Source organism: Triturus cristatus, chromosome 7, assembly GCF_964204655.1.
Source record: "Triturus cristatus chromosome 7, aTriCri1.1, whole genome shotgun sequence".
NCBI lineage: Eukaryota > Metazoa > Chordata > Amphibia > Caudata > Salamandridae > Triturus > Triturus cristatus.
Genome location: NC_140590.1, coordinates 420,909,469 through 420,934,649, shown reverse-complemented (window position 1 = coordinate 420,934,649; position 25,181 = coordinate 420,909,469). Strand labels below are relative to the sequence as shown.

Below are 25,181 nucleotides of genomic sequence, written 5' to 3'. Positions count from 1 at the left end.
CAACACTGCACTATGGGACATTAAAGTCAATTCCCCTGACTTTAGCATCTAAGGGGGCCTTAATTTTCATCTTGAGAAGCAAACAGACAAAGATACCATTGACCTTCTGGACTCGTTGATGGATTTAGGACTGACTCAGCTAGACGAATCTCCCACTCATTCGGGTGGTCATTCTCTGGATAGGGTCTTTTCGGACAACACTTAACTACAAATCACTCTTCCACTCACTTGGCCGGACCATAGTTCAGAGATGTTCCAACTGAACTTGGAACACAATTAGCCAAGTGATCATCTTCTGATCAGAAACTCCTCATGTCAACCCTGGCACAAAATTTCTCCCGACCTATATGCCTGAGAATAATACGGACCTTGATGCAGAAACTGAATCCTACCATCAATGGATCGACTCCCACATCAAATTATTACCCTCACCAAAAAACACAGTAATAATAGGTCAGCTCCCTCAGAACCCTAGTTTGATGAAAACCTTAGGCTTTACAAACAACTGTGCAAAAGGCTTAAAATGGAAAGTGCAGTCTAAATATAAGCCTGTTGATAAAACCACCTACAAGAGGTCCATTCAGACACATAAGGATATGCTGCACAGAGCTAAATCTAATTATTTTATTAACAAAATAAAATCCTCCTAAACATACCTAAGGAGTTCTTTAATACAGTGGTGAAACTTTGCAAGCTACCAGAAACAAAAACATGTTGGCCGAACAATCTTTCTGCAATAATTTAGAAATGTTTTTTAAAAGCAAGGTCAAATTTATTTACAATACATTTTTAAATAATCACCCTTCCAACATTGCATTTAATGATACAGCCACTAATGCAACAATGGCCAGTGATACTATGACCCTCACAGATTATACCAAGAAAAACAAGAAATATTTCTCTGTTTCCCAGGTGACTGACGTTTCAACTGTTGATGCTCTTCTACTGTCTTTCACCCTTCTTTCCATGGAGGTGGCTCAAACATTACTCAACCACATTAAATCTGGCTCTCCCCTGGACCCATGCCCCTCCAAAGTCCTTCATCTAGCTCCAGAGATAATACCAGGGCACCTCGTGACCATCTTTAACAGGATGTTATCCTCAGGCTAGTTCCACCAAAAAATGGAGAATAGAGCCAATTCTTCCACTTCCGAAAAAAACCAACTTGGACAGTGGTAATCCCAACAAACACAGACCAATTACACGGCTCCCTTTCCCGGCAAAACAGTGGAAAAGGCCATCAATTCTGAGCTTTCACTCTTTTTCCGGAAGAACGCAATGTTGGATTGCTTTAGAAGCCAACACAGCACATAGCTATCCTTTATCACTGCCTCAGAACAAATCAGAAACATTTTAGAAGATGGAGGAAACAATTCCTTAATTTTGTTAGACTTCTTGGCAGCATTTGACACAGTCAATCACAGCCTCCATATTGATAGTCTTTTCTCGTTAGGTATTAGGGACAAATCCCTCAAGCTCCAACAGTTGTTTCTCTTGGACAGGGAACAGTTAGTTGAGCTAAACGGCTACCAATCCTCCCCTTTTTTCCCTGCCTTGTTGGGTCCCTCAGGGCTCTGCACTGATCCCAACTCTTTTTAAATTGAACATTTCCCCTTTGGGCAAATTGATTAAATCCTTCATGTTTGATGTGGTATCATATTGTGGTGTTAATGACTGTGAACCCCAACAAGACTGCATACCACTTTCACGACTGCATGCAACAACCCGAAAGGTGGATGATAAGTAACTGTTTAAAACTTAACTCAGACAAAACCGTGATTTTGCTTTTCGGTAGGACCATATCCTTCTGGTGCCCAAAATGATGGGCTCAGGAACTTGGGGTGCTTCCGATCCCGGTCACTGAAGTCAAAAATGCGGGAGTCCACTTTGCTAAAAAGCTCTCATTTGAAGGGCATGCAAATTCCATTACTTCATCTTGCTTTACTATGTTCAAGACTCTTAGAAAAATCTTTCCTTTCATCCCCGTAGACCTACTTAAATCAGTGATCACTGCACTTATTTTGTCTAAAATAGACTATTGTAGCACATTGTTTGTTAGCCTTTAAAAACAATCCCTACATAAGCTGCAGATTATCCAAAATGTGGCATAAAGACTACTCTTGGAGATCCCTAAACACCAAATGGTATCTCATCTTCTTCCTGCACTGCAATTGCTCCCAGTTAAAAAACAGGTGGAGTTCGAATCCCTAGGTATTGCGTTTAAGGCATTGCATAATGGCAGCCCTGAATCTCTCAGGTAATATTTTCAATGGTTGTAGGAGAGTAGGATCTGCACTTATGTTGCCCCCACTTTTTTCTGATGTTTACACTGGTTTCTGGCTATAGTCAGGCTGGGACCCTGCTAATCAGGGCCCTAGCCTCTCTGTTCTCTCTAAACGACTTGAAGTGCATATTAGATGCACTAGTGATTGGATACTGTGGTACCTTATGAGCCCCTAGTATATGGTACCTTAGGTACCAAGGGCATAGGTACTTGACAGGCCTACCAGGGGTTGACGCATGTATTATGCCACCCCTGGGAAGCAGACTAAATCTGACACCACAGGCCTGCTACTGCAGCCTGGAGGAGGTAGTGCTAGCACTCCTCACTGAGATATAGGTACACTATATCTCTACCTACACACACATATAAACCTATCAGTCACCCCTAAGGTAGGCCCTATCAATCCTGAGGGCAGGGTGCTTGGTTTCCATGTGAGGGGGTGCCTCTGCCTGAGCAGGGCGCCTCTTCAGCCCTCAGTTTCCATTCTCTGTGGCTGTTTGTGGATGCGGTTAAACCATATACTCTTAAGTGCATTATAACCTCGCAGTTAATTCCAAATTTGGAATGGCTGCATCAAAACATGTCGTGTTTGGTGTCAACCGCTTTGGAATCATACCCCCATACCATTAAGATCCCACCCTTCTAGAGGGGGAGACATGTGCCTACTGTGGAAACACGGTAGAATCCTGAAAGAGCCCTGGCATCACAAAATGGATGCCACCAGCACAGACACTGGGCTGCCCTCCTGTTGCTGACCGAAACTCACAGTGGAGGAGGCCCAACAATAAGCATCCTGTCACAGGGAGGTGTAACCACCTCCCAGACAGAATTTAGTGTATTGGGGCTGGGTGGGTGCACTCCTAGAGTGCTTTAAATTCCTGCACTGAGGGAGCAGTAGGCTCCTCTGTGCATATGCCAGCTGAAACCGGTTCAGGGGCTACCTGCCCCTGCTCTGGCGCGAAACTGGACAAAGGGAAGTGGGTGTAGCCACCCACTCCCCTGGCCCTCCCATAGGAGGGGTTATAGAGCTAGTCCCTCCCTTTCTTCTAGTATAAGCTAGGGAACCCTTGCCATTGCAAACTAGATATCCCTAGACGACACTCTGAAGAAGAAACCTGGACCTTCGACGTTCCACTACCTCTGGAAGACTGAAGACTCTCCCTTGGAGTCAAGGAGTGACTCCCCTGCTTGGCAGGCACCAAAACTTTGCATCAACGGTCGCAAACTTTCCTGCTCCCGACGGAGTCCGAAGTCCCTGCAGCCCAGGAAGAGGATTTCCTGGCTTCTCCAAGGCCATCGTGAGTCCCCAGCGACGCTGAGGCAAGTGGACCCCACGAGTGATGAGGAACCACAATCCCTGGGTACCATGCACCATTTTTGAGTGCAACCCCTGCACGACGGTCTACGAACTTGTGCATTGGACCACGTGTGGCCCGAGCCTCCAGCAGGATTTCCACCAAAGATCAGAGGCCTACCCCATCCCGAGTGACCGTGGGCCTCTGTTGAAGGAATCCTCCCGAGGCATCTTTGCGATTTCTTGCTGGTTGGCTTGTGGGTCCCCAGAAGGCTTTTCTACAAGACAAAAGGGCTCCCCTGGTTGCTCCAGGCCTGCCATGACTAACCTTTGCTAAGTGAGTCCCTCAGACCTTGCTGGTCTGCACCGTTGACTTTTTACACTTTCCACGAGACTTGCTGTTACAAAGGCTTGTTGGCACTAATCTGGTCACCAACACCGTAGTAAGCTGCAGACTTTGTGGTGCACAATGAATCCAGCTCCTGGTTGACGTTGACACCTGCTGGACCTCGTGGCTGAAGAGTCAAGACACACGTGATCACCTGAAATCACCCGACAACTGTGGGCATCCAGCTTCCTGGCCCCGGTCACTGGCAAGTGACTTTGAACACTGTCTCCTCTGCTTTCAGGTCTTCTTTCTTCTGAATCCAGCCTTGGATTCCACCGGACACTTCTTCAGACTTCACAAGCAGCAAAGTCTTCTTTGGCTCCCATTGAAAACGACGCCGCGACCCGACACCAAAAGACACCTATGCACCCGGCTTCCCTGGGTGAGGTAACTCCTGCACTACGGTGCTCCTGTGTGTGTTGGCTCTCAAACTACTTACCCTGTAAGTGACTTGCTTGTAGACTTTCCCGAAGTACCCTAGAACTTTAAAATTCCAACCGCATCTTGCTCCATTGAAGTCAATAGGGAACCCGTGGCTGTGTTCTCACACTGCACTCGCCTCCCGTGGGTCCTTTACTTACCTGCCTTAGGCGGATTAGTGAGGCCCCAGCAATTCAGAAGACCCTAGGCCTTGTCCCCTTGCAAGTCGATATTCCTGAACCTCTTTTTTAGTATATGGTCTGGTACGCCCCTGGGGCCACAGCCATATTTGTGCTTAACTTGCTGTGATACGTTGATTTGTGCATATGTTCCTGACTTCTAATCTCATAAAGAGATTAGTAGAGTGTGTCTAGTAATAAATACATATATATTTTATATATATACCTTTGTGGTGTCTTTTCATTTGGTAATTCAAGAGATTATAAGGTAAAACAAGCTGCTTTACATTCCTCTGAGACTTAACCTGAAGGCTGCTCTCCAAAGCTACCACTAGGATAGCTTTCTTTAAAAGGTTGTCTTAAACCTATCTACCATAAGAGTCGAATTGTACTGGTGCAAGGTGTCCACTAGAACTAGTGAACAGCATATAACAGGCCAACTTCTCACAATGGTGTTTACCAAAAGGATCCCTATATTATTCTTCTTCATCCAACCTTGTTATTCCAAAGGTCAGGAAAGCAACCTGGGGTGGCAGTAGTTGTGTAGATGGTACAGCCAGACTGTGGAATTCAATGCCACTTAGCTAAAGTAAGAATGTAACCTGATTTCGTTTCGCAATGCCTTAAAATCCAAGTTGTTTAAAAGGTAGGCTCTGCTTTTTAGTCCCTTCTGCTGCTCTGTTCAGGTTTCTGTCCTCCATACTATCCTCCCTGTTCCTTCCTGAGTCTTAGCACCTAGACACATCTGGGTAGTACAGCACTGTACAAATTCAGATTTCATTTAATTTCATTACACCTTGGTGCATAAGTAAAACCAAAGACAACTCTCACACACTGTACACTGCAGGAACTCTTTGCGGCTTAGCAGGGTCTGGAGGTATGTACAGAATGCCCATATTTATAGTGTACATTTCACGACATTCTGAAGGGCAAGTGGAACGAGTGTGGAAAGCAAAGAGGAACACCACAGCCGAATATTTATGGAGGTTATGGGAACACCACAGCCGAATATTTATGGAGGTTATAGCAACTTTGCACATTATTCCAATTTGGTAAGTATACAAAGTGGTCCCCTACCACTGTCACCAGAGTTAATGAGATACAAAGGGTTGTTCTTTGTATGCAGTAGAGCTGCATACTTTTATATGCCAGCTGGATGGTGTGACAGCTGCTAGCCCCTCCTTTGTATTGCCACAGATGATGCAAGTCACCACCCTGTCACAGATAGGATCCCAGGCCCGCCTAACAGCCCAGAGCAAGAGAACTACTGAATTGATGGACAACATGATGACGATAATGGGAGTCCTATAGCCCCCAGCAGAGGTGGCCTATGACAACCTATAGAATAAGTGATCTAGCTAGGTATATTGAAGACCTGGCAGCCTCCAAAGTAAGCCTGTGTGGAGTTTACTGAGTTTTACTCCATGGAGAAAAACTCTGCTACACTTCGCAGAGTTCAGGCAGCAGTTAAGTCATGTTGCTCACACTGATTTTTAGCACCAAGACTTTGTCCCGCAATGTAAAATCAGCAAGAACTGCACTATGCGTCAAGCCAGAATGAACTGCTGCTTTTTACAGCTTGAGTAGATATTCTACTTGAGCTGCAGCTTCATCAACACGAATGGCAGATTTCTCACCATGAGCTGCCGCTACCTTCTGCAACTGTACGCGATGGGAAATCTTGCAAGAAGAATTCCTAGCGCGTTATTTTTTCTCGCAATCCCTCGCCAACTTACAGTTGGCGAGCAGCTTGAGAAAAAAAAAAAACTCTGCTATGCGTCACTTCGCGGAGTGTTTCCGAACTCCGCACTCTACACTTTTAGAAGAGTGGACAAAACACCGCGATCTCCGCTGGCGGAGCAGAATTCTTAACCCACGCCTACTCCACAGCGGCAGACCTGAAACATAACTGAGGATCTTACTGTGATGAGAGCTTTAGTGATCTAGAATAGCATTGCTTCAGACACCCTCCTGGCCAAGAAGGGTGGGGAGATGCCACATAGTACTCTAGACCTGCTGTTCTTACATACCAGACTACAGCAATAATATAAACAAAGCAGCAGACATCAGGAAGGTACAAAAGGATGTGCCTGAAATGCACACAGCTGATATGTGGGTGTCAGTGGGATCATAATTTAGGGGCCATGGTGCGTGAGTGCATGGCTGTTGGAAGCATTGATAATAAGAGTGGTAGGCCTAATAACAATGTGTGTGCTGATACAGCATGCAAATGTACTGATGGGTACTTGCTGTAACAATACCACACATCCATCCCATCCCAGTAACTATGAGAAAATGAACACATTATACACGAAAAATAAAAAACAGGAAATAGAGGAGGAGGAAGACAAATTACAAATTGAGGGACATGAGTAGGAAAAATAGAATGCATCGTTGATTATCAGAGGGCTGGATGTAGAATCCATTTTCTCTCCTTGTCCTTTTATGTGCCTCTTGAATGTACTATGAAATTCAATGATGATAATGCCTGTAGAACACGCAAAGCAAATTGCTTGACCCTTGGTGAACTAATGTACTGTGCTGACGTAAATATGTTGTAAAACAATACAAAGTTTGCTCAAAGACATAACAAGTGACTTGCAACTACATGCTAGCCCAGCAACATGACCATTAGGCACTGTTGCAAAAACAACAGTTGATGGACAGAATGCACAACAATGTCATATATTCACCCCAGTACAGAGATCTGGGCCTAAATCCATTGTTTTTTGCTCACAATGCCGTTCTAGTTTGAACCCAGCCATATGCAAATCAGTCTTCACCCTGTGCCTCATGGACATAGTGCAGCCTGAACTGCCAAGCCAGGTCCTCCCTGGACTGGAAACAAGCATCCTTGGACCAGTTTCGAGGTTTCATCCCTCTTCAGCCAGGATAGCTTGACTCCAGTGGCATGGTGAGCACGGGACCCACGTCTGGACATATCCTTCCCACTCGGGGTGACAAATGCAAAAACAACAGTTGATGGACAGAATGCAGAACAATGTCATACCATACATGGATGAGACAAAGCATTTACTTCTGATTGGCTACTGCATTACTTAAGCTTGGAAAAACCCTAGTTTCCTGATCTGGACAAGTGGGGATGATGTGAACATCACCATCCAGTAACATGCAGGCTTAGCTTCTTCTGATTGGCTCTGTATCTAATAATTTTGTGACTTGTGCAGTCTGACAATGGACATGTGATGTATTGCAACATAGTTGCCGAGAAATTCTTTTGAAATTGTGATTTTATTGGACAGGTATGAAATGCCTTTTTGTAGTTTGCAGGAATAAAAGTTGGGCTGAACTTCTGCGGTTTGGACACTTAGGGGCCTATTAGGATGGCGGGGGAAAGAAACCCTAGTGGTGCTGGGACCGGCCACCAGTGGTGCGGCGGTCCTGCACCGGCAATTAGGATGCCACTATTGTGGTGGACGGGGCTCACAGCACCGCCCGCCACAATGCTGGGAATGCACGTCGTGCCTTGGCATGCACAAGGTGACAGGCACCACGCGGTGCCTGCCACTTTGTCCGTGCCAATGCAGGGGGTACATTAGGTACCCCCCATGTGCCCCCAAACATCCTGGGGGCCCACAATGGGCCCCCAACTGAGGAAATTGCATGCCTTTCTGTGGCAGCCATGCCGCCACAGAAAGGCTGCTTCCCGCTGCCATCATAATATGGATGGCGGTGTTTAGCAGACACTGCCACCATATCAGGCCCCTTTTCCGCCCGGTCACCTGTGTGACCGGCGGAAAACCGGTGGACGGTCTTTCCGTCCGCTGGGGTCCCCCCAACCTTACTAATATGGCAGGGGTAATGGCATGCGGGTGGAGGAGAATGTCGGACGGATCGCCACCACCATGCAGGCAGTGGCGATCCGCCCGACATTTTAATAGACCCCTTGGTTTCTATGCCAGCTGTCCCCTTTTAAATGTATAAAGCTGCCTTTGAAATTCACTTGAGTCTGTGACTATTTTATTTAGTTTCAACAGCTCGACAAAGGCAACATAATGTCTGCCCCCGTTGATAAGAACTGTTTTCCAGTACATGCTAATAAACCAGAAGACCTTGTCAACTGTACTAGCTTTACTTTTGAAACCCGCCTAAAGATCTGATAATACTTTCTGATCTGATCTTAAATCTACTCCTTAAATTGTACAAGGACTTGTTTTCAAAAGATTTTCTGGAGGGCATTTAGCAGGCTGATAGGCCTTTGGTTGGCAGGGTCACTACAATCCGCTTTATAAAATACAGGATGATGTCCGCCAGTTTCCAGGATTTGGGGAATAAAATACCTGCTAGAATTTCATTAGAGAGTAGGTTGATGTAAGCACCCCATACTTCCACATTAGCTGAAAAGAGATTGTTAGTTACCAAACAGGAAGTAATATCAGTCTTGGTTTCATTAAACCCCAATACTAAAGCAGGGAACGCGCTGTTAGTTAAGTAAGCCTGCTAAGAAGGCCGCTCTAAACCTATCTCAACCTGAATACTGTTTTCCCTATAAAGATTACTAAAATGACTAACCCACTGCTGGGCTTGGACACAAAGTTCCACACTCCTGTTTGTACCCCTCTCAAGGACCGCAAAAAGGTTCCAAATTGATTTGGTTTCCATAGTTGCCAAAGCATCTTGTAGGGAGGCCCATAGGGCATTTTCTCACTCTCGCTTTGCCCGCACTAATTTCTTCCTATAGAATTGTCTTCACTTCACAAGTGAGTCTCTGCTGCCAGTTTTGAGAATTAGTATACCGGGTTGTCCCTATAGGGTCTTGCTTGATAGTCTTCCTCCAAGTGGCTAGAAGGTCAAATAACAGGATAAAATAACAGGTTCAGCTCTACTAGGGATATATCGGTTTGTTTAGCCACAACACTATTGGTGAGTTTCACTGTCGCCTCTCTAACTAATTCAATGGTTCTATCGAGCGCCTCCAAGTTTTTCTCTACCCACTTCCATCTGATTGCTTTACCATTATTGTGGTAAGTCACCTCCCCATGTTTTGATGGCTACACTGGACAGGCTTGCAAACCATACACCTTTCTACAAGTAAGGAAATCACATTATGAAGGCTGTCCTTCCTTCCCAAAACTTCCATCTCCCTGATGAATGGTCAGAAACTGGTGATATCCAGTGCCATTGCTTGTGCTGCACGTGGCATCCATTCGGTGTAGGGAAGATTAAGTTGAGCAATAAGCCACTGGGAATCTATCTCAGCGGTCAGCTCAGGTAAATACGCTAATAAAGGTTCCATTGTAGTATTTGAATCCCCGGCGACAATTATATAAAAACCACTTGGGAGCTCAGCTAGTAGGGATTCCAACTCCTTTAGTGTACTTCTGTCACCTGACTGGACTAACATCCGGTTGCAAACATTAATTATGGACAGGGTCCCTTCTGGTGAGAATTTCAGTGTAACTGCCATTAATCTATATCTGTATGCTATTCCACAAAAGCTTAGAATCAGCGAATTTGATATATTATGAACCTCATGGAGCTGTATTTTGGCGGGTCCTAAAAATAGCAGGTATACCTTTAACATCACTTAGAATCATGTCTGCTTTGACTTTATTGTGGCCCTTCCATAGCTCATTCCTGTCCCCCTTGGTCTTCATGGACATATGTATTCTTTGTTGGCCAGACCTCACAGGATGTATAAAATCTATCTCCTCCCCCCACATTATCCAGGAAGGTCATCTCAGGCATACAGCAATGCATTCCTGTTGTATTGTTACTCATAGATCGCGTGCCAGGTATACATGACAGCATTTCCTCTCTTCATGGTCTGCACTAATCTCATGTCGAGCATGCAGCGCTGTATCGCCTCTCCCTTTCATCTGCATCAGTAGTGTTGGAACAAATTTCAGGGACGTGGTGCTGCTATCAATGTTACATCACTGAAGTCATAGGGACTGTGAAAAATTCAAAATTCACAGCAGGTACAAGTGTAGAAAATTAACCAGGCTGATTCAGCAGAAGAGCTGTAAAGACATCGTGTATAGCTGGTGGTGCACTTCGGAGCACACCATCACACATATTTATCTCTAAAGCATTGTGTGATAGTGCACAGTGATTTATAGAGCGCATATTTGCTATTGGAAAGGCCACTAAATTTAGAAATTATATATGTAGAAAACAATGGTCCTGAGCAGACACTAAATTTTACATAAAATTAAATATAGACCACAATGGGTTACTATACACATCCGATGTCCAGCCGGACAGGGGATTTTTATTTTTCAGATACTAAAGGATATGGTCAAGGATAATGAAAACACTACATTTATCGTGGGGCACAATCCTGCACCCTACAGCATGGGGAACGTGCGGGGGGAAAAAAGGAATAACAATGCAGACAGTTTAGGACAAACAACAGTTACAGGCAAAGACTGAGAGCCGTTGCAACTTGCAGGCATAAATGAAGTTGTAGCAAGTTTGACAAAATAGAGACCACAACGAGTAAGCACAATGGATATTTGTGGCACTATTTTTAAAAAGTCGACGTTTCGATCCCAAGCTCATTGATTAACGGGATCATCTTCAGGACTAAATTTATAACATTTGCCTGGTTTTTAACGCCTGTCAGAGTAAAGAAAACAAAGAAAATAGCTTGTGTGAACAAGGGAAAACTTAGAACATATTAAGATTACTCGAAAGTTATAGCATGCCAGAAGGTCAAGGTTATCAATTGTGCACATGGAGTTGTGGTTAAAACGATCGTGCTCGGGCCTATCCCGGTCAAGTGAGTGGGGATTTGTTTGTGAGTGTGCTATGGCAAGCAGGATTTAATAAGTGACATTCAATGGGGGAATGATGAATGACTGGAGGTGTTTGGAAGTTTAAGGCATCGGCGGGCTACCTATTTCTACGTAAAAATGGTTTAAAAACTAGAACCACGTGAGTTATTAAAGGTGTGTGAATGTGCATTCCGATCGTGAGCGGCATGGGGGACAGTCGTATTTATTAAAAAATAAGAACCGGTATTGGGAGGACGTGAAGTTATGAGAAACACGTAACCGGGGGTGTTAACCATTACGGAATGGCGCGTGACTCAGTGAGAAAAGTAAGTGTAACATGTATGCTTACCCCAATTGAGGACATAGGGGTATCACATATGGCAGGTCAGAGTGGAAACTGACAATGAAGAACAGCGTTGTTGCTTTTGGTTTGGTCGCTGTGAAAAAAGTTACATTGCGGTTGGATTTGGTGTGTCATAATCGATGTGGGGTTGGGATGTAAATTAGTCTAGGGCACATACCTTGCAGTTAAGGTTTCTATAAAACTTAGTGGGCGCTGGAGCGTGCTGCTCCTTGCCTGGATCGGCTGTTGGGTAGTTAGACTGTGGTGCAGATGGGCCACATTTCAATGCGCCAAGGTATTGCTTCAATATACTAATATGTTACAGTCCAAGCTTGAGGGGATTGAAAATAAGGGGAGGTTTTAGTCAAAGGCTGCCTAAGTGAGGAAAAATCCTTAAAACAGTCAATTACATCGGGGTGAGGGGTTGTCTTACCTGTGGAGAGATACAGCAATGGAGATCTCTGTCCTCAGCAACAATGTGCTGTGTAGTGACCGGCTCAATGGCAGGCACTGAGCTTGGGATCGAAACGTCGACTTTTTAAAAATAGTGCCACAAATATCCATTGTGCTTACTCGTTGTGGTCTCTATTTTGTCAAACTTGCTACAACTTCATTTATGCCTGCAAGTTGCAACGGCTCTCAGTCTTTGCCTGTAACTGTTGTTTGTCCTAAACTGTCTGCATTGTTATTCCTTTTTTCCCCCCGCACGTTCCCCATGCTGTAGGGTGCAGGATTGTGCCCCACGATAAATGTAGTGTTTTCATTATCCTTGACCATATCCTTTAGTATCTGAAAAATAAAAATCCCCTGTCCGGCTGGACATCGGATGTGTATAGTAACCCATTGTGGTCTATATTTAATTTTATGTAAAATTTAGTGTCTGCTCAGGCCATTGTTTTCTACATATATAATTGATACCCGTGGTCCTTAGCCATTTTTCGGGTTCCCTTGTTTGTATAAAATACTAAATTTAGAAAGACATGCAGTTTTACTGATAAATCTATATATCATGCAAATGATCATTTGTGGAAATGGGACATCATAAATATATATAACGTGTGCATTACCAAGTAAAGTACCTTAATTTGTTTTAATCGCATTAAACTCTATGGCCCATATTTGTCAAGGAGGTGCAAGGGCTATGCATCCCTAAGTGAGATTTATCAAGCCACGCAAATACACCTTGCATTGCCCTGAGTGGCTTGGTAAATCTAGAGTAACACAAGGCTGTGCAAATCGCAGCCTTGAAGTACTCTGCGGTAGGGAGGCATGCCTTGGGTGGAGTGTGGGTGTTCCCACACATCTACCCATGGATTCTGAAACATTCCCACATTTACCAACAGTAGTTGACCAGGGAATCTGTCAGAATTGTTCACCTCCCTGCCAGAGGTGCAATGAGGAGAAATATCTTTATTTCACCTTGTTGTTTCCTCTTTCTAAGTGTGCTGCATTTTGTGCACACTTAGAATGAGGAAAATGCCCCTGAGGATTGTTTTTGTACAGGAATCTGTCCCTTGCGGCACAAAAACAATCCTGCCTTCAACACAGTCATCCTTGCAACATAACTAAGGGTGTCTGCATTGGCACTAGGCAACCAAAAGTCTGCCAGCACTGTGAAATTACCACTGACCGTGATGAAGTCCTTGGAGGTTACACTTCGTGGTAGGCCTTGGTCAACATTTTTCCTTCGGACTTCAAAACTTTTCTGGAGCTTTTTTTGCCAGGGTCCATCAATGCTCTACACCAGTCCAGGTTTGGTGAGGGGTTACTGACTTGCTTTCCAGGGAGCTCCTGGTCAAACTCTGGAAGTCAGACCTACGGGCGTTTTCAGTGGGACAAACCAGCAGGGCAGGCAAGCTCGCTGTTGAAGATCACCGGCTTGGATCTCGGGGTTGAGCCTTTACCCCTCTGGAGCTTTTTTCTAAAGTTGCTCCACAGTTCTCCAAACTCCTGGAACCTCTTTCTGAAGTCCCTCTGGGGTCCCAAAGTGTCCAAAACACAATTCAAGAATCTCCAAGATGGTCCTTAAACGTCCCCACAATCCACTAGGGCAAAACCCTTACAAATAGGCTGGGGATTCTTGGTGGTGATTGTCCAGGTGAGCTCTGGTAACCTGTAGCTTGCAAGAAGTCCCCTCTTTGTTCCTCTAAGAGGAAGTTAGGTCCACAGGGCTATAGTTCCAGATTGTGCAGCAGGTGCAGCCGGATGTATGTCGTTACAACGCACACTTTTACAACGCATGCACTTACAACACATTTTTTACAACGCAACATCCACTACAACGCATTCCACTACATCGCATGACACTACAACGCATTTTTTAAAACTACCTTTACAACGCATTCCATTACATCGCATACTACCTTTACATCGCATACCATTACAACGCATAATATTACATTGCATTTAAGGTAAGTATTGGATAGTATAGGGGTAAAAATTACTATTCTTACTCCAGGGGGTGCAACAGTAGGGTAAGTGTTGGATAGTATAGGGGTAAAAATTACTATTCTTACTCCAGGGGGTGCAACAGTAGGGTAAGTGTTGGATAGTATAGGGGTACAAATACTATTCTTACTCCAGGGGGTGCAACAGTAGGGTAAGTGTTGGATAGTATAGGGGTAAAAATTATTATTCTTACTCCAGGGGGTGCAACAGTAGGGTAAGTGTTGGATAGTATAGGGGTAAAAATTACTATTCTAACTCCAGGGGGTGCAACAGTAGGGTAAGTGTTGGATAGTGTAGGGGTTTTAATGTAATATTATGCGTTGTAATGGTATGCGTTGTAAAGGTAGTATGCGATGTAATGGAATGCGTTGTAAAGGTAGTTTTTAAAAATGCGTTGTAGTGTCATGCGATATAATGGAATGCGTTGTAGTGGATGTTGCGTTGTAAAAATTGCGTTGTAAGTGTAGTGCGTTGTAATAATTGCGTTGTAAAGGTTGTTCCCCGGTGCAGCCAGTCAGGGTGCATGTAAATTGATACTTGTATAGTGCATGGTGCAGGACCTTATTGGTGAAAATCAAACTTCCAGCATGGACCATTCTTCTTCTCCTAGTTTCAAGCAGCAGATCTGAGAGTCTCTGCCCCTCTCAGATACGTATTCAGTGTTTGCTGGGGTCAAGCAGGAGGGCATTCCTGTCCAATGAAGTGCAGGGCAACACCACAGAGCATGACCACTATAACCTCCAGTATGGCTCATTTCCATAGCTCTCCTTCCCCTGACATCTGAAAATTCCTTCCTTTAGCCTGCCATCTGGTTTAAAACCCCTCCCCCCTGCTCTGGCATTTCTGTGTATTAGAGTCCTCTCCTACCAGATAGCCTATCTCCACGGGTGCAAGTTATCGCTTCATCAAAGCAGGCTGGCTAATCCTCAACTCTGACCAACCAGGGAAGACCACAGGCAGGCTGAATTTCGGTTTACAGACAAGAAAGTCTTCTAACTTATTTTCTTTATATTTCAAAATAAATTCAACAATAACATATTGTTGGATTTATCAATACCATTCTCCTAAGTCCTCAAATGACTTTTTTGGTAATCCCTAGCGATAGTTATAAGTTCATAACACATGTGGCTATGGATCTACAATGGGGAATGTCCAATTCCTCCAACACCAGGGCCTATAAACATCTTTTATAAGGGCCCTGCTTATAGCTACGTGACCCCCCACCCCTGGGACACCTAGGGGGGACATTAGGTGTCCTGACTATGCAAACATCATGTAGATCCTCACTCCACAGTGCTCTTAGCACAAAAGTTGACTTTGGGAAGCACTTTACTACAAAGGGGGAAGTGAAATGTGCAATTTGTTTATCCCCAGGGCAAAGAAAATATATTTTATAAAAACCCTTTTCATAGGTACCTGACCCCCTCCCCCCCACCCCTGGGACACCCAAGGATGACCCCGGGGGTACCAACTCTGGCAAAATGCTGTAGTTTAGCAAAAACCTAAGAAAAGTTCTCATGCTGCCATGAATTGCGTTTTGAGCAGAATAGAGGAGATTGTTAATGACTGTGAGGATTCGCTGGTTGGCAGGCATGCGGGGGGTCAGACAGTTAAAACCGCCCCAAATTCCAACAATACAATTCCATCCATGTTTCATACCCAGCGTCTGTCTAAACAACAAAGTATTACTCCTGCCCCCATCATAACAATCCCTGACCCTCATGTCATCTCTGTACAGTCTATGGGCACTATGAATGTCACAGAAGCGGACTCAGCTACCCCCTATTGTGCCTCCCAACCTATCTTATGTTCTAACAGGTTCGCCCCCCTCGATCCTGATCTATCTCATCCCACCAGTTCTGCTGTAAAAACTATTGTGGATCTTGTGACCCCTATTACGCTATTACGCCCAATGTCGATACCTTGGCGGCGCGTTATGATAGAATTAAGAGATTAGAGGAGTTGGTGGCGGATCTCACCAAGAGAGTGGAGAGTCTTGCTGTAAGCCAAGTTTCTTCCTCGACTCCCCCTGTTCTTCTACCATCTTCTGGGGTCGCCCCTTCCAGGAAGAAGTCTCCTCCACCCAAGTTAATCCCCCCGAAAACCAATGTTGATCTTGTATATGGGGGGGTTTACAACGAGGATAATAATATCAGAACAAATGGCCTCACTAAGTCATATGTAGATGTGACAAGATGCTCTGAGCTAGTAAGTGCACCAAATGTAAATTCTCCCACTAGGCGCCCCTTTAGTTCTCTCCTACCTCTCAGACGGGGTAATAATAATCTATCACTCCATACTCCAGTTTACCTGCCCATCTCCCATCTTGTACAGGCCAAGTCCTCTGTTTTCATGACCTACGTACCGAAATTGCCATCACGGTGCGCTCCTGAAAACAGTGTATCATTACACAACAAAGCTATACACTGGCTGAGACATGTCAGAGGTTGTAGATCGATTATTAGAGAGGATATTACAAGGGTAAGAAGGTTATCACGGGTGGATGCTACCAATGACTGTGTAGAGATTGTATTTGGGGATCCTGCCTTAGCAGAAAACTTACTATTGCTCGAGTATAGGTCATCACCTCCCGCTCACTCTTCTATCCAGATTCACAGGCTTCCTGCTTGGACCCACCTGGGGGAGGGAGAGGACTCTGGTTTAAGACAAGTGGACTGACTATCCAATTTTCACACAAGACTCCCCTCACACTTACCTACATTTCATTCTGATGAGGGGTCAGCTCTGAACACCACTCCTGCTCTCAAATTGTCTTTAAATGGTTTGGGCGAAAATGTTGATATTATGGCAGTTGACGAGGGGTGTCAATATAGCATGGTGGTGGATGTGGGGATTTCCTCAATGCCCATTCCCTCGGGAGTCATTAAGTTTTTATCGTGGAATATTTCGGGGCTAAGAGGAACCTTATAGATCCTGTCTGGAGTGATTTCATCGATAAGTTTGATGTCATCCTCTTTCAGGAAACTTGGAGCCTGGTCCCCCTGCATAGATCAGGGTTCATTACCCTCTTTGTCCCCGCAATTAGGTCCACACGGGGACGACCCTCGGGTGGCCTTTTAATCTGGATCAATATCAGCTTAAACTGGGCAGTCAAGAGTCATGCAATTACATCTTATGACCTCTTGCACATATCTATCAATGGGGTTGATCATCAACCCCCTCTCGAAATATTTAACATCTATGCTAGAGGGACCCCCGGTGCACAAGTAAGTCCCACTGTATTAGCTCTCGAGTCTGAACTTACAGCAATTACCACCAAGGCGGATGTCATCGTTGCCGGGGATCTCAATTGTACCTTTGAGCCCCTGAGCAGCGATGACATCCTGGGCATCGGAGACGTTGATTCTAAGCAGGGTATACCCCAACTCACTCTCCCGCCAATAAAGAAATGGTCCAAGAGAGCTGTGCAACTCAACGCTTTAACTCTGGAGTTTAACCTAAGGGCCACAAATGGACGAACTCGCTCAGATGGCCTGGGAGCCCCTACATTTACGAGAAATGGTGCCCCCTCACGCATTGATTACATCTTGTTGGGCACCGATCTCTGACCGGATCTTATCGACATGGAAGTTGTCTACCAGTGCGAGAGCGACCACAGTCCGCTGTCCATGCAGTTCAGGCGCAAGTTGGTCACCACTTCCATTGAGCCCTCACATAAACAGAGGCCTGGGGCAAGAGAGGTTGCACCGACTAACTGTAATAGGTGCCTCAAGTGGCCAAGGGTAGTAAAGCAAGGGATGGATCTGTGCAAAATTAAAAGGCTAGTAGAAGAAGGCATTGTAGCTTTGGACACCCCCATGGGCTGTCCCTCACAGGCTCTCTCTCCCAAAGACTTCTTAGAAGTTTATCAACAGACTGTGGCAAGGGTGGGGAACTTTTTTGAGTTGCAGGAAAAGGGGGATCAAAAGCGCCCCCCCCAAAATCAGAAAACCCTTGGTTTTCACAGGACTGCAGGGAAAAGAGACAGATTCTATCTCGAGCCATAAAATCTAAGGAACAGCCATCCATTGTCAATGCCCGGAAAACTTACTACAAAGCCATAAGGAAGGCGAAGCGACTGTGGGATGTAATCCACTGGCAGGATTTAAAGGCCGCAGCCCTTTTGAAAGACTCAACTTCCTTTTGGAATCTTATTAACACCAGCGCTAGGGGAGGGGCTGATCCAATCCCGAATCACATTACGGGAAGTCAATGGCATCTACACTTCTCTGATCTTTACTCATTTAGGGAAAGAGTGGCTCCAGAGGAACAGACCCCTGTAATAGAGTATTCGGTACCCGTGGAGATAGAGGCCCAGTTTAGGCTAACAGAGGTCCTTTCTGCAATTAATATGATCACTCCGGGAAAGGCAGCTGGACCCGACGGTCTCCCTGGCGACCTTTTGCTCCACGAAAAAGACCTTTGGGTAGAATTCATTCTTCGGACTTTAAATAACCTAGCTTCAGGATACCCAGTCCCGGATTCATGGAAGGGGGCGGAGGTGGTGGCTATTTACAAGAAAGGGGACAGGGAGGACCCTGCCAACTACAGACCGATTAGTTTAATCGATGTAATACAAAAAGTGGTTGGCAGAGTCCTCCTGACTAGGATTAAGGCCTGGATAGATGAGGAGGGCATTTTGAGTCACTTTCAAGCAGGATTTAGGGAAGGAGTTGGTACTATTGACCAGGTCTTCAGATTCTGTAATATACATTGGAAATCTGTTAATATTGAAAAAGGCAGCCTGTATTTGGCATTTATTGATTTAAAAACAGCCTTCGACCTGCTTCCACGATCGCAGCTGTGGCAGGTGCTGTGCGATCTGGGCATCCCTCCCCTAATCCTGGACCTCCTTAAACACCTTCATGAAGGCAGTTTTGCCAAAATCAGGTGGGGTCACCAGGGTCAGCTCACAGAGAGGATAGCTGTCGAGAAAGGGGTGCGCCAGGGTTGTGTTCTAGCCCCGACCCTGTTCTCTCTTTTTATAAATGGGGTGGCAGACCATTTGAGAGATGACATGGCCGACGCCCCAACCCTGTGCGGGAAAAAAACACCTACCCTGCTTTTTGCTGACGACACTCTGTTGATATCAAAAAGCCCTATGGGCTTACAAAGATTGTTGTCCCGTTTCTCACAGTTTTGCGACATCAGGGGCTTGAAAATAAATACAACAAAAACCAAGCTGATGACGCTATCACCGTCAAAAAACTTTAGGAATAACATCAAGCTAAATGACACCACACTGGACCTAGTGGAGGCTTTTGATTATCTAGGAGTGAGGGTCAACAATAAGCTCAAATGGGCCCCCCATCTGTCGAAAATGCTCCTTGTCCACAAAAGGGCCTCAGGAGCAATAGCGAAACATCAGAGGCTCTCATATAGTAGGCCAATAGCTGCGGCAGTCAAGGTCTACGAGGGGAAGGCCATGTCAGCGGCCCTCTACGGGGCGGAACTGTGGGGATTCGAAAATCTATCAGAGCTGCTTAAATCGGAGAATAAGTTCTTTAGAGACTTACTCTCGCTTCCTCTGTCTACCCCGCTAGTCCCACTTCGCAGTGATCTCGGTAGACACAACATCAACAATGTGGCTAGGCTGCGCCCTATATTATATTGGACAAGGCTTAGAAGGTCCCCCGAACTTCATCATTACGCTTCTGCTCTGGACGAGCTATTAAAACTTGGAGCAGAGCACAAGATCCCCTTGGTATCGAATCTGAAAAAACAGTTGCAGAAGATAGGCCTGCAAGAGGCTTGGGAGAGCCAGCTCCCTCCACCCAAATCAACGATAAAAAAGATTTATTGGGAATGGGTCACGATTGACACTCTAAGAAATCAGAGGGGTGTTCTAACTGTGAATTTTTTGGATGTGAAACCTGCTCCTAGTATGGAATCCTTTATGGACTTCATTGAATCTCCTGGGGATAGGTCACTATATCTAAAATTGAGATATGGTACCCTTCCACTTCACGAGTTCCAATCTGGCTGGAGTAAGGCAATCGTGAGCACAAAAAACTGCCCAGGCTGTGCCTCGCCCATAGAGTCTATCGGCCATTTTATGTTTACCTGCCAGGCGTACAGGCAACCAAGATTTAGATGGCTGAAACCGGTCTGTAATAATCTGGGCACTAGGTCTTCCAGGGTGGCGTTGCGCATCTTGACCCACGAAACATCAGTCCCTAGTGCTATCTGTGGGACTGCCAAATATCTGGGCTGGGCCTGGAGAATAAGACGCAAGCTCCTTAAGGCGTACCAATCATAAGCTAACCACCCACATCCCTGACCCTGTACGAATATCACTGTTTATTATATCATCTAACGGGGGGGGTGTGAAAATGCTGTATGTATATATATATTGCTCTTTTACTCTTTTTAACAGTATAAAGATTGAAGTCATTGTTGTAGTGGGTTTCAAACTGTTTTATATGTATTGTACTATACTTTTATGATATTCTTTTTTATATCGAATAAAGTAACTACAACAACAACAACAACAATAATTTGTAAGTGCCGCTACTACCAAAAAATAGTTTGGGCCGAATTTACATTTAAAAGCAGTGCTGCAACACAGCTTCTTTTAAAATGACCTCTAAGCAGTGCACACATGTAAGTGCACAAAGGGCTGCAGACCTCTAAACTCCCATGCCCTATTATACACTAGGCAGGGCTTTAGGTGGAATGAAAAAACTGGGGGATGTCTCAAAGGGGCGTGGCCAACGTAATTAAGGGCATGGCTTAAGGACATGTAAGCTAAAAATCTGTGCTTAGGGTAGTGTGCCGCCCGACTTGTATTTTGCTGTTTCTGTCATTGCATCCAGATATATGATACAACAAGTAACATCATACCTACAACATGTCAGGACTATTGGCTTTGTAAATGGTTGTTAGTTGCATAAGATAAATAAGCAGCGACTATGGCTTGTTGTATGTAATATTGAAAACGGTTCTACTCAAAGCCCTGGTGACACCACAACGATGTTGCTGCTCCTGCATTTCAAAAAGAGAAGGAAAATCCAAAGAGAAAATGACTATCTTTAAAGGATTTCCCTTCCCCCACAACGCTCACCTGGTATGACTTCATGCCGTAACTTCTCCACTACTGAGAAATGAGCAGTTTGGGCATGCGCACATCGATGTGCCTGTTGTCACTGCAGTCCTGAAAAAACGAACCGCCTGTGCCAAGGCACAAAACAGACCCCGAGAGAGACCTGTTTCGAGGTCCTCTTTTAACAACTGCCAGTGCTTAGCACCGGCAGGACCTAGCCCACTTAAAGCCATGACACTAGGGACTTAAAGGAAGTTTTAATCCCCCTGTCCTAATATGCCCTAGGGACTTATAGGGTAGGTCATGCCAATCATAGGGGTACCCCAACCAATAGAGTAGCCCAAAGTGTGTGTGTGTGTGTGTGTGTGTGTGTGTGTGTGTGTGCTTTCACTGTGTTTTCACAATACCACTGGCACTGGGCCTGGTTTGGCAGAGCCCAGGGACAGTCAGAGTCAGTTACCATCAGAGCATATCAGCAAAAGAAAGGGGGGGTGCCCAGTGCACAGGATGACTTTGCAACAACAGGCATTTATGTTTTGTGGTGTGACATGCTAATACAGCCTTTCCTTTAACACTCCTTGTATCCCAGGTAAACTGTTACCTAATTCCCTTTACAAAATGCGCTCACTTTGCAGTAGAGAAAGGAAAGGAAACACTCATTTCTCTGTATTAAAAGAATAACAGCAATTTGACATAGACATAACCTGGTATTTGAACTATGGCTTTGGAGGCACAGCAGATGTGACATGCTGAAAATAAAATCCAAAGGCATCTTAATTGCTTATTCATCTTCTGAACTCCAGCGTGATTATTTGTTGTAGCTCTGACTCTGACTGTGGGAATTTGGAGGGGCCAGAAGGGTGTCATCAGTTACAATGTTGCCCTGCCTCGCATATGGGTATTGGGGCTGCACCAATCCATTCATGGAATAGGATTTGATTTTGTACAGACAGGAAGTGAGACAAGGTTCCATAGCTTTTTTTTGTTGTTGTAAAGTTAGGCTCTGTCCAGGGAACTCTGCAGTGCCCATGGGTACCGTTAAGCTAATTCATGAGGCATAGGCTTGATATACAACATTATGAAACAGCCTGTGTCTCTTTCCTGATGTTCGGGGCTTTCTTATGCTCGCTCTCAAATAAGTCTGCGTTCCAGGGCTACTGCTGTTCCGTGCACCACAGTGATGTACGACGGGAACTGGAGAAACCGCCCTGCTCCTGCAGGCGTTCATTACAGTACATGGGATATATAATGCTACTGCTCCTGTAGTGAATGTGGATAATATACAAATTAGAAAAACAAAGGATCAGCGCACTAAGCCAAAAGGAAGGGAGAAAATGAAGCCACATATCATCCACCCTTACATTCACCTATGCAACAGAACCAGAACCGTCCATCTAAACATCCATCCACCACAATCACACAACCATCTATTCATCTATGTGCATCCACGCAGGTATCAATCCATGCATGCATGCATCCGAAGCCCATCTATGTCAGTATATGCCCTGTCTGTGCTGTCTCATTGCATGTATATGCTCTGTCTACATGTGTTGATGTGCATCTATGTGTCTGGGAACTGTCTAAGTGTATAGATGTGTCACCTGTTCACCATGAATTGTGGTTCAGCAAGTGAGTGTTTATTCACTCCCCAATCTAATTTCAAGGAATACTGTGTTTGAAATAATGTACCTGTGCATTTAAAAAAAATGAAATATCAGTCATTTTAATTAGCAAAATAAAATTGGGGCAGACTTGTAATGCGGGATGTAACACGTAGATCCATCGTTTTATTTCCCAGAAAAATAAGATTTGGACTGACCTCTAATGCAGGAGGCAACCCAAAGATCCTTCATTTTTTTGAATATACAAATAAGACTGGAACACACCTGTAATGAGGAAAGCAACAGCACAGTAGAATATGTATAACGGGAAAGTATCATCCGTGACAAAGGAGCAGCTCAGGGCAGAACGATGGGTCCCTCAGTAGGGTAGACGAAATGTCCTGCCTGGATTAGTGAGAATTCCAACGTATTCAGCCCAGTCCCCTTCTACTGGAATGTTCTGCTTGTTCCTCCAGAAGTGTGAATATACACACTCAGCAGTAACCTCACTATGGGCCATATCAGCAACAACTGGCGATAATATTCGCTAAGCGCACTTAGCGCTAGGATAATTATCGCCGGCTAGCGTGGATTTTTATCCCTGAGATAGCGTGCTATTAGCAACGCTTATCTCAAAAGCGATAAAAATCCTCACACTAACTGTTAGCGTGAGATTATCGCTGGAAACCCAGCGATAATCTCAAGTTAGCTAGTTGATAGGGACTCACAAACTTAGCCATGATATCCACCTTCCATAAGATATCATGGCTAAGTCAGTCCTGAAGCAGGCGTAAGGAAAGTAGCGATAACAGGGGTCATCGCTACTTTTCCTGCCGCTATGCTTCATAGTGTGGGGCTTGATGATAGGAGAAATGTTGTTTAGCGACATTTCTCCTGTCATGTCAGGTCAGGAACGCCCACTTTGCATCTCATTAGAGATGCAAAGATGGGCTTTAGGAATTCCTACGCTAACACAAGTTTCCACGCGTTAATGTGAGCTTGCTAATTAGGTGATAAAATTATCGCCGCTTTTTGGCCGAAAACAGCCGCAAAAGCGGCAATAATTCTATCGCCTCGCCTTGCTGATATGCCCCTATGAGTCATAACGCACAAAGTCTGGAATTTGGAGTTTGATTTTTCATGCATTCATCCTACTATATTTAATACATCGTCTTTAACAATCCTCTAATTACCTAATTGAGCTCATCAGGGACTCTTCAATGGGTGACTGGGAAACATCATCATGTGTGCAGGCCATGATGGGTCTGCTCGGGCGTCATTTGAGGAACTGTAGTGTTGACATAAATGTAAAACAGCAGTTTAATTAAAAACGGATTTATAAAAAGTGATCAGTATCTGTCTGTATCTGTCTGCAGGCCGGAAGTCAAACCGTGAGGACAACTGGAGACAGGTAAGAACGGCTTTTTCTGCTTGTGTTCCTGCCATTGTAAATTCTGACTGTTAGAGACAGGTGCAAATTTATGCCCTCACTGCTCTGTATTCTTTTTGACTTTCTCTTTCCTCAGCGGCCGATATGTGCACTTTACAAAGGATACTTCAGAAGGAGAAAAAAAATCCACTTGTGCGAGGGCAAAGGTGGTGCAAGAATGGTATAAACGGCACGGGGTTACAATCGCTCCGGTATGTACCACCTATACCATTATATGTATACTTTCTGTGTTTTTGGGAAGAACAAGCGACGATTATGAGGAAGAAGGGATCCATTATGATAACGGGCGGATCGCCACCGCCCGTCTGGTGGTGGCGATCCACCTGCCATTTCCCACCGCCCGCCTACCATTTCCCCCCTGCCAATTACGATGGCGGTGGGGACCCCGGCAGACGGAAAGACCGTCCCCCAGTTTTCCGCCGGCCAGACAGGCGACCGGGCGAAAAAGGGCTTCAATATGGTGGCGGTGTCTACAAGACACCACCATCCATATTAGGATGGGCTTTCAATGGCGGAGACCCAGCCATGGAAAGTCAGGCGCAGTTTGCTTTCGGGGGCCCGTTGTGGGCCCCCAGGGGCTGGGGGGGTTTGGGGATGCACTTGGGGGGTACCCATGGTACCCCCCTCCTTCCATGTGTATGCACAATGTGGCAGGCACCGCGCGGTGCCTGCCACGTTGTGCATGCAAATGCACGACATACATATATTGCATTGTGGCGGGCGCTGCTTACAGCGCCGCCCGCCAAAATGCAACATAATTTCCATGGCGGGACCTCCACACCTATGGCGGTCAGTGCCGTTTCCCGGTACGGTGGCGGGCGGACTCATCATAATAGGCCCCTTGTGGATGATAATCACAATTTTCCCTCATATTTATCTATATGCAATCTGGTGAATACAGTTTCATCCTGTGCTAAATTTGAGTCAATGGTTTCTGAAGCTAGGCACCGGCACTTAATTGGATTCCGGTGCTGGCACCGGCACTTAATTGT

The 25,181-nt window shown here is 45.2% G+C and overlaps 1 protein-coding gene across 1 annotated transcript in view; it reads left to right on the top strand.

Moving 5' to 3' along the window:
• The window catches only part of LOC146809847 (cytosolic phospholipase A2 gamma-like), a 780,602-nt gene that overhangs the window by 106,980 nt on the left and 648,441 nt on the right, over positions 1 to 25,181 (top strand). The window contains exons 2-3 of the mRNA XM_085616715.1: positions 24,116 to 24,150; positions 24,266 to 24,380. Of these exons, the coding sequence (XP_085472841.1) occupies positions 24,116 to 24,150; positions 24,266 to 24,380 (150 nt within the window). The remainder of the gene's footprint in view (positions 1 to 24,115; positions 24,151 to 24,265; positions 24,381 to 25,181) is intronic.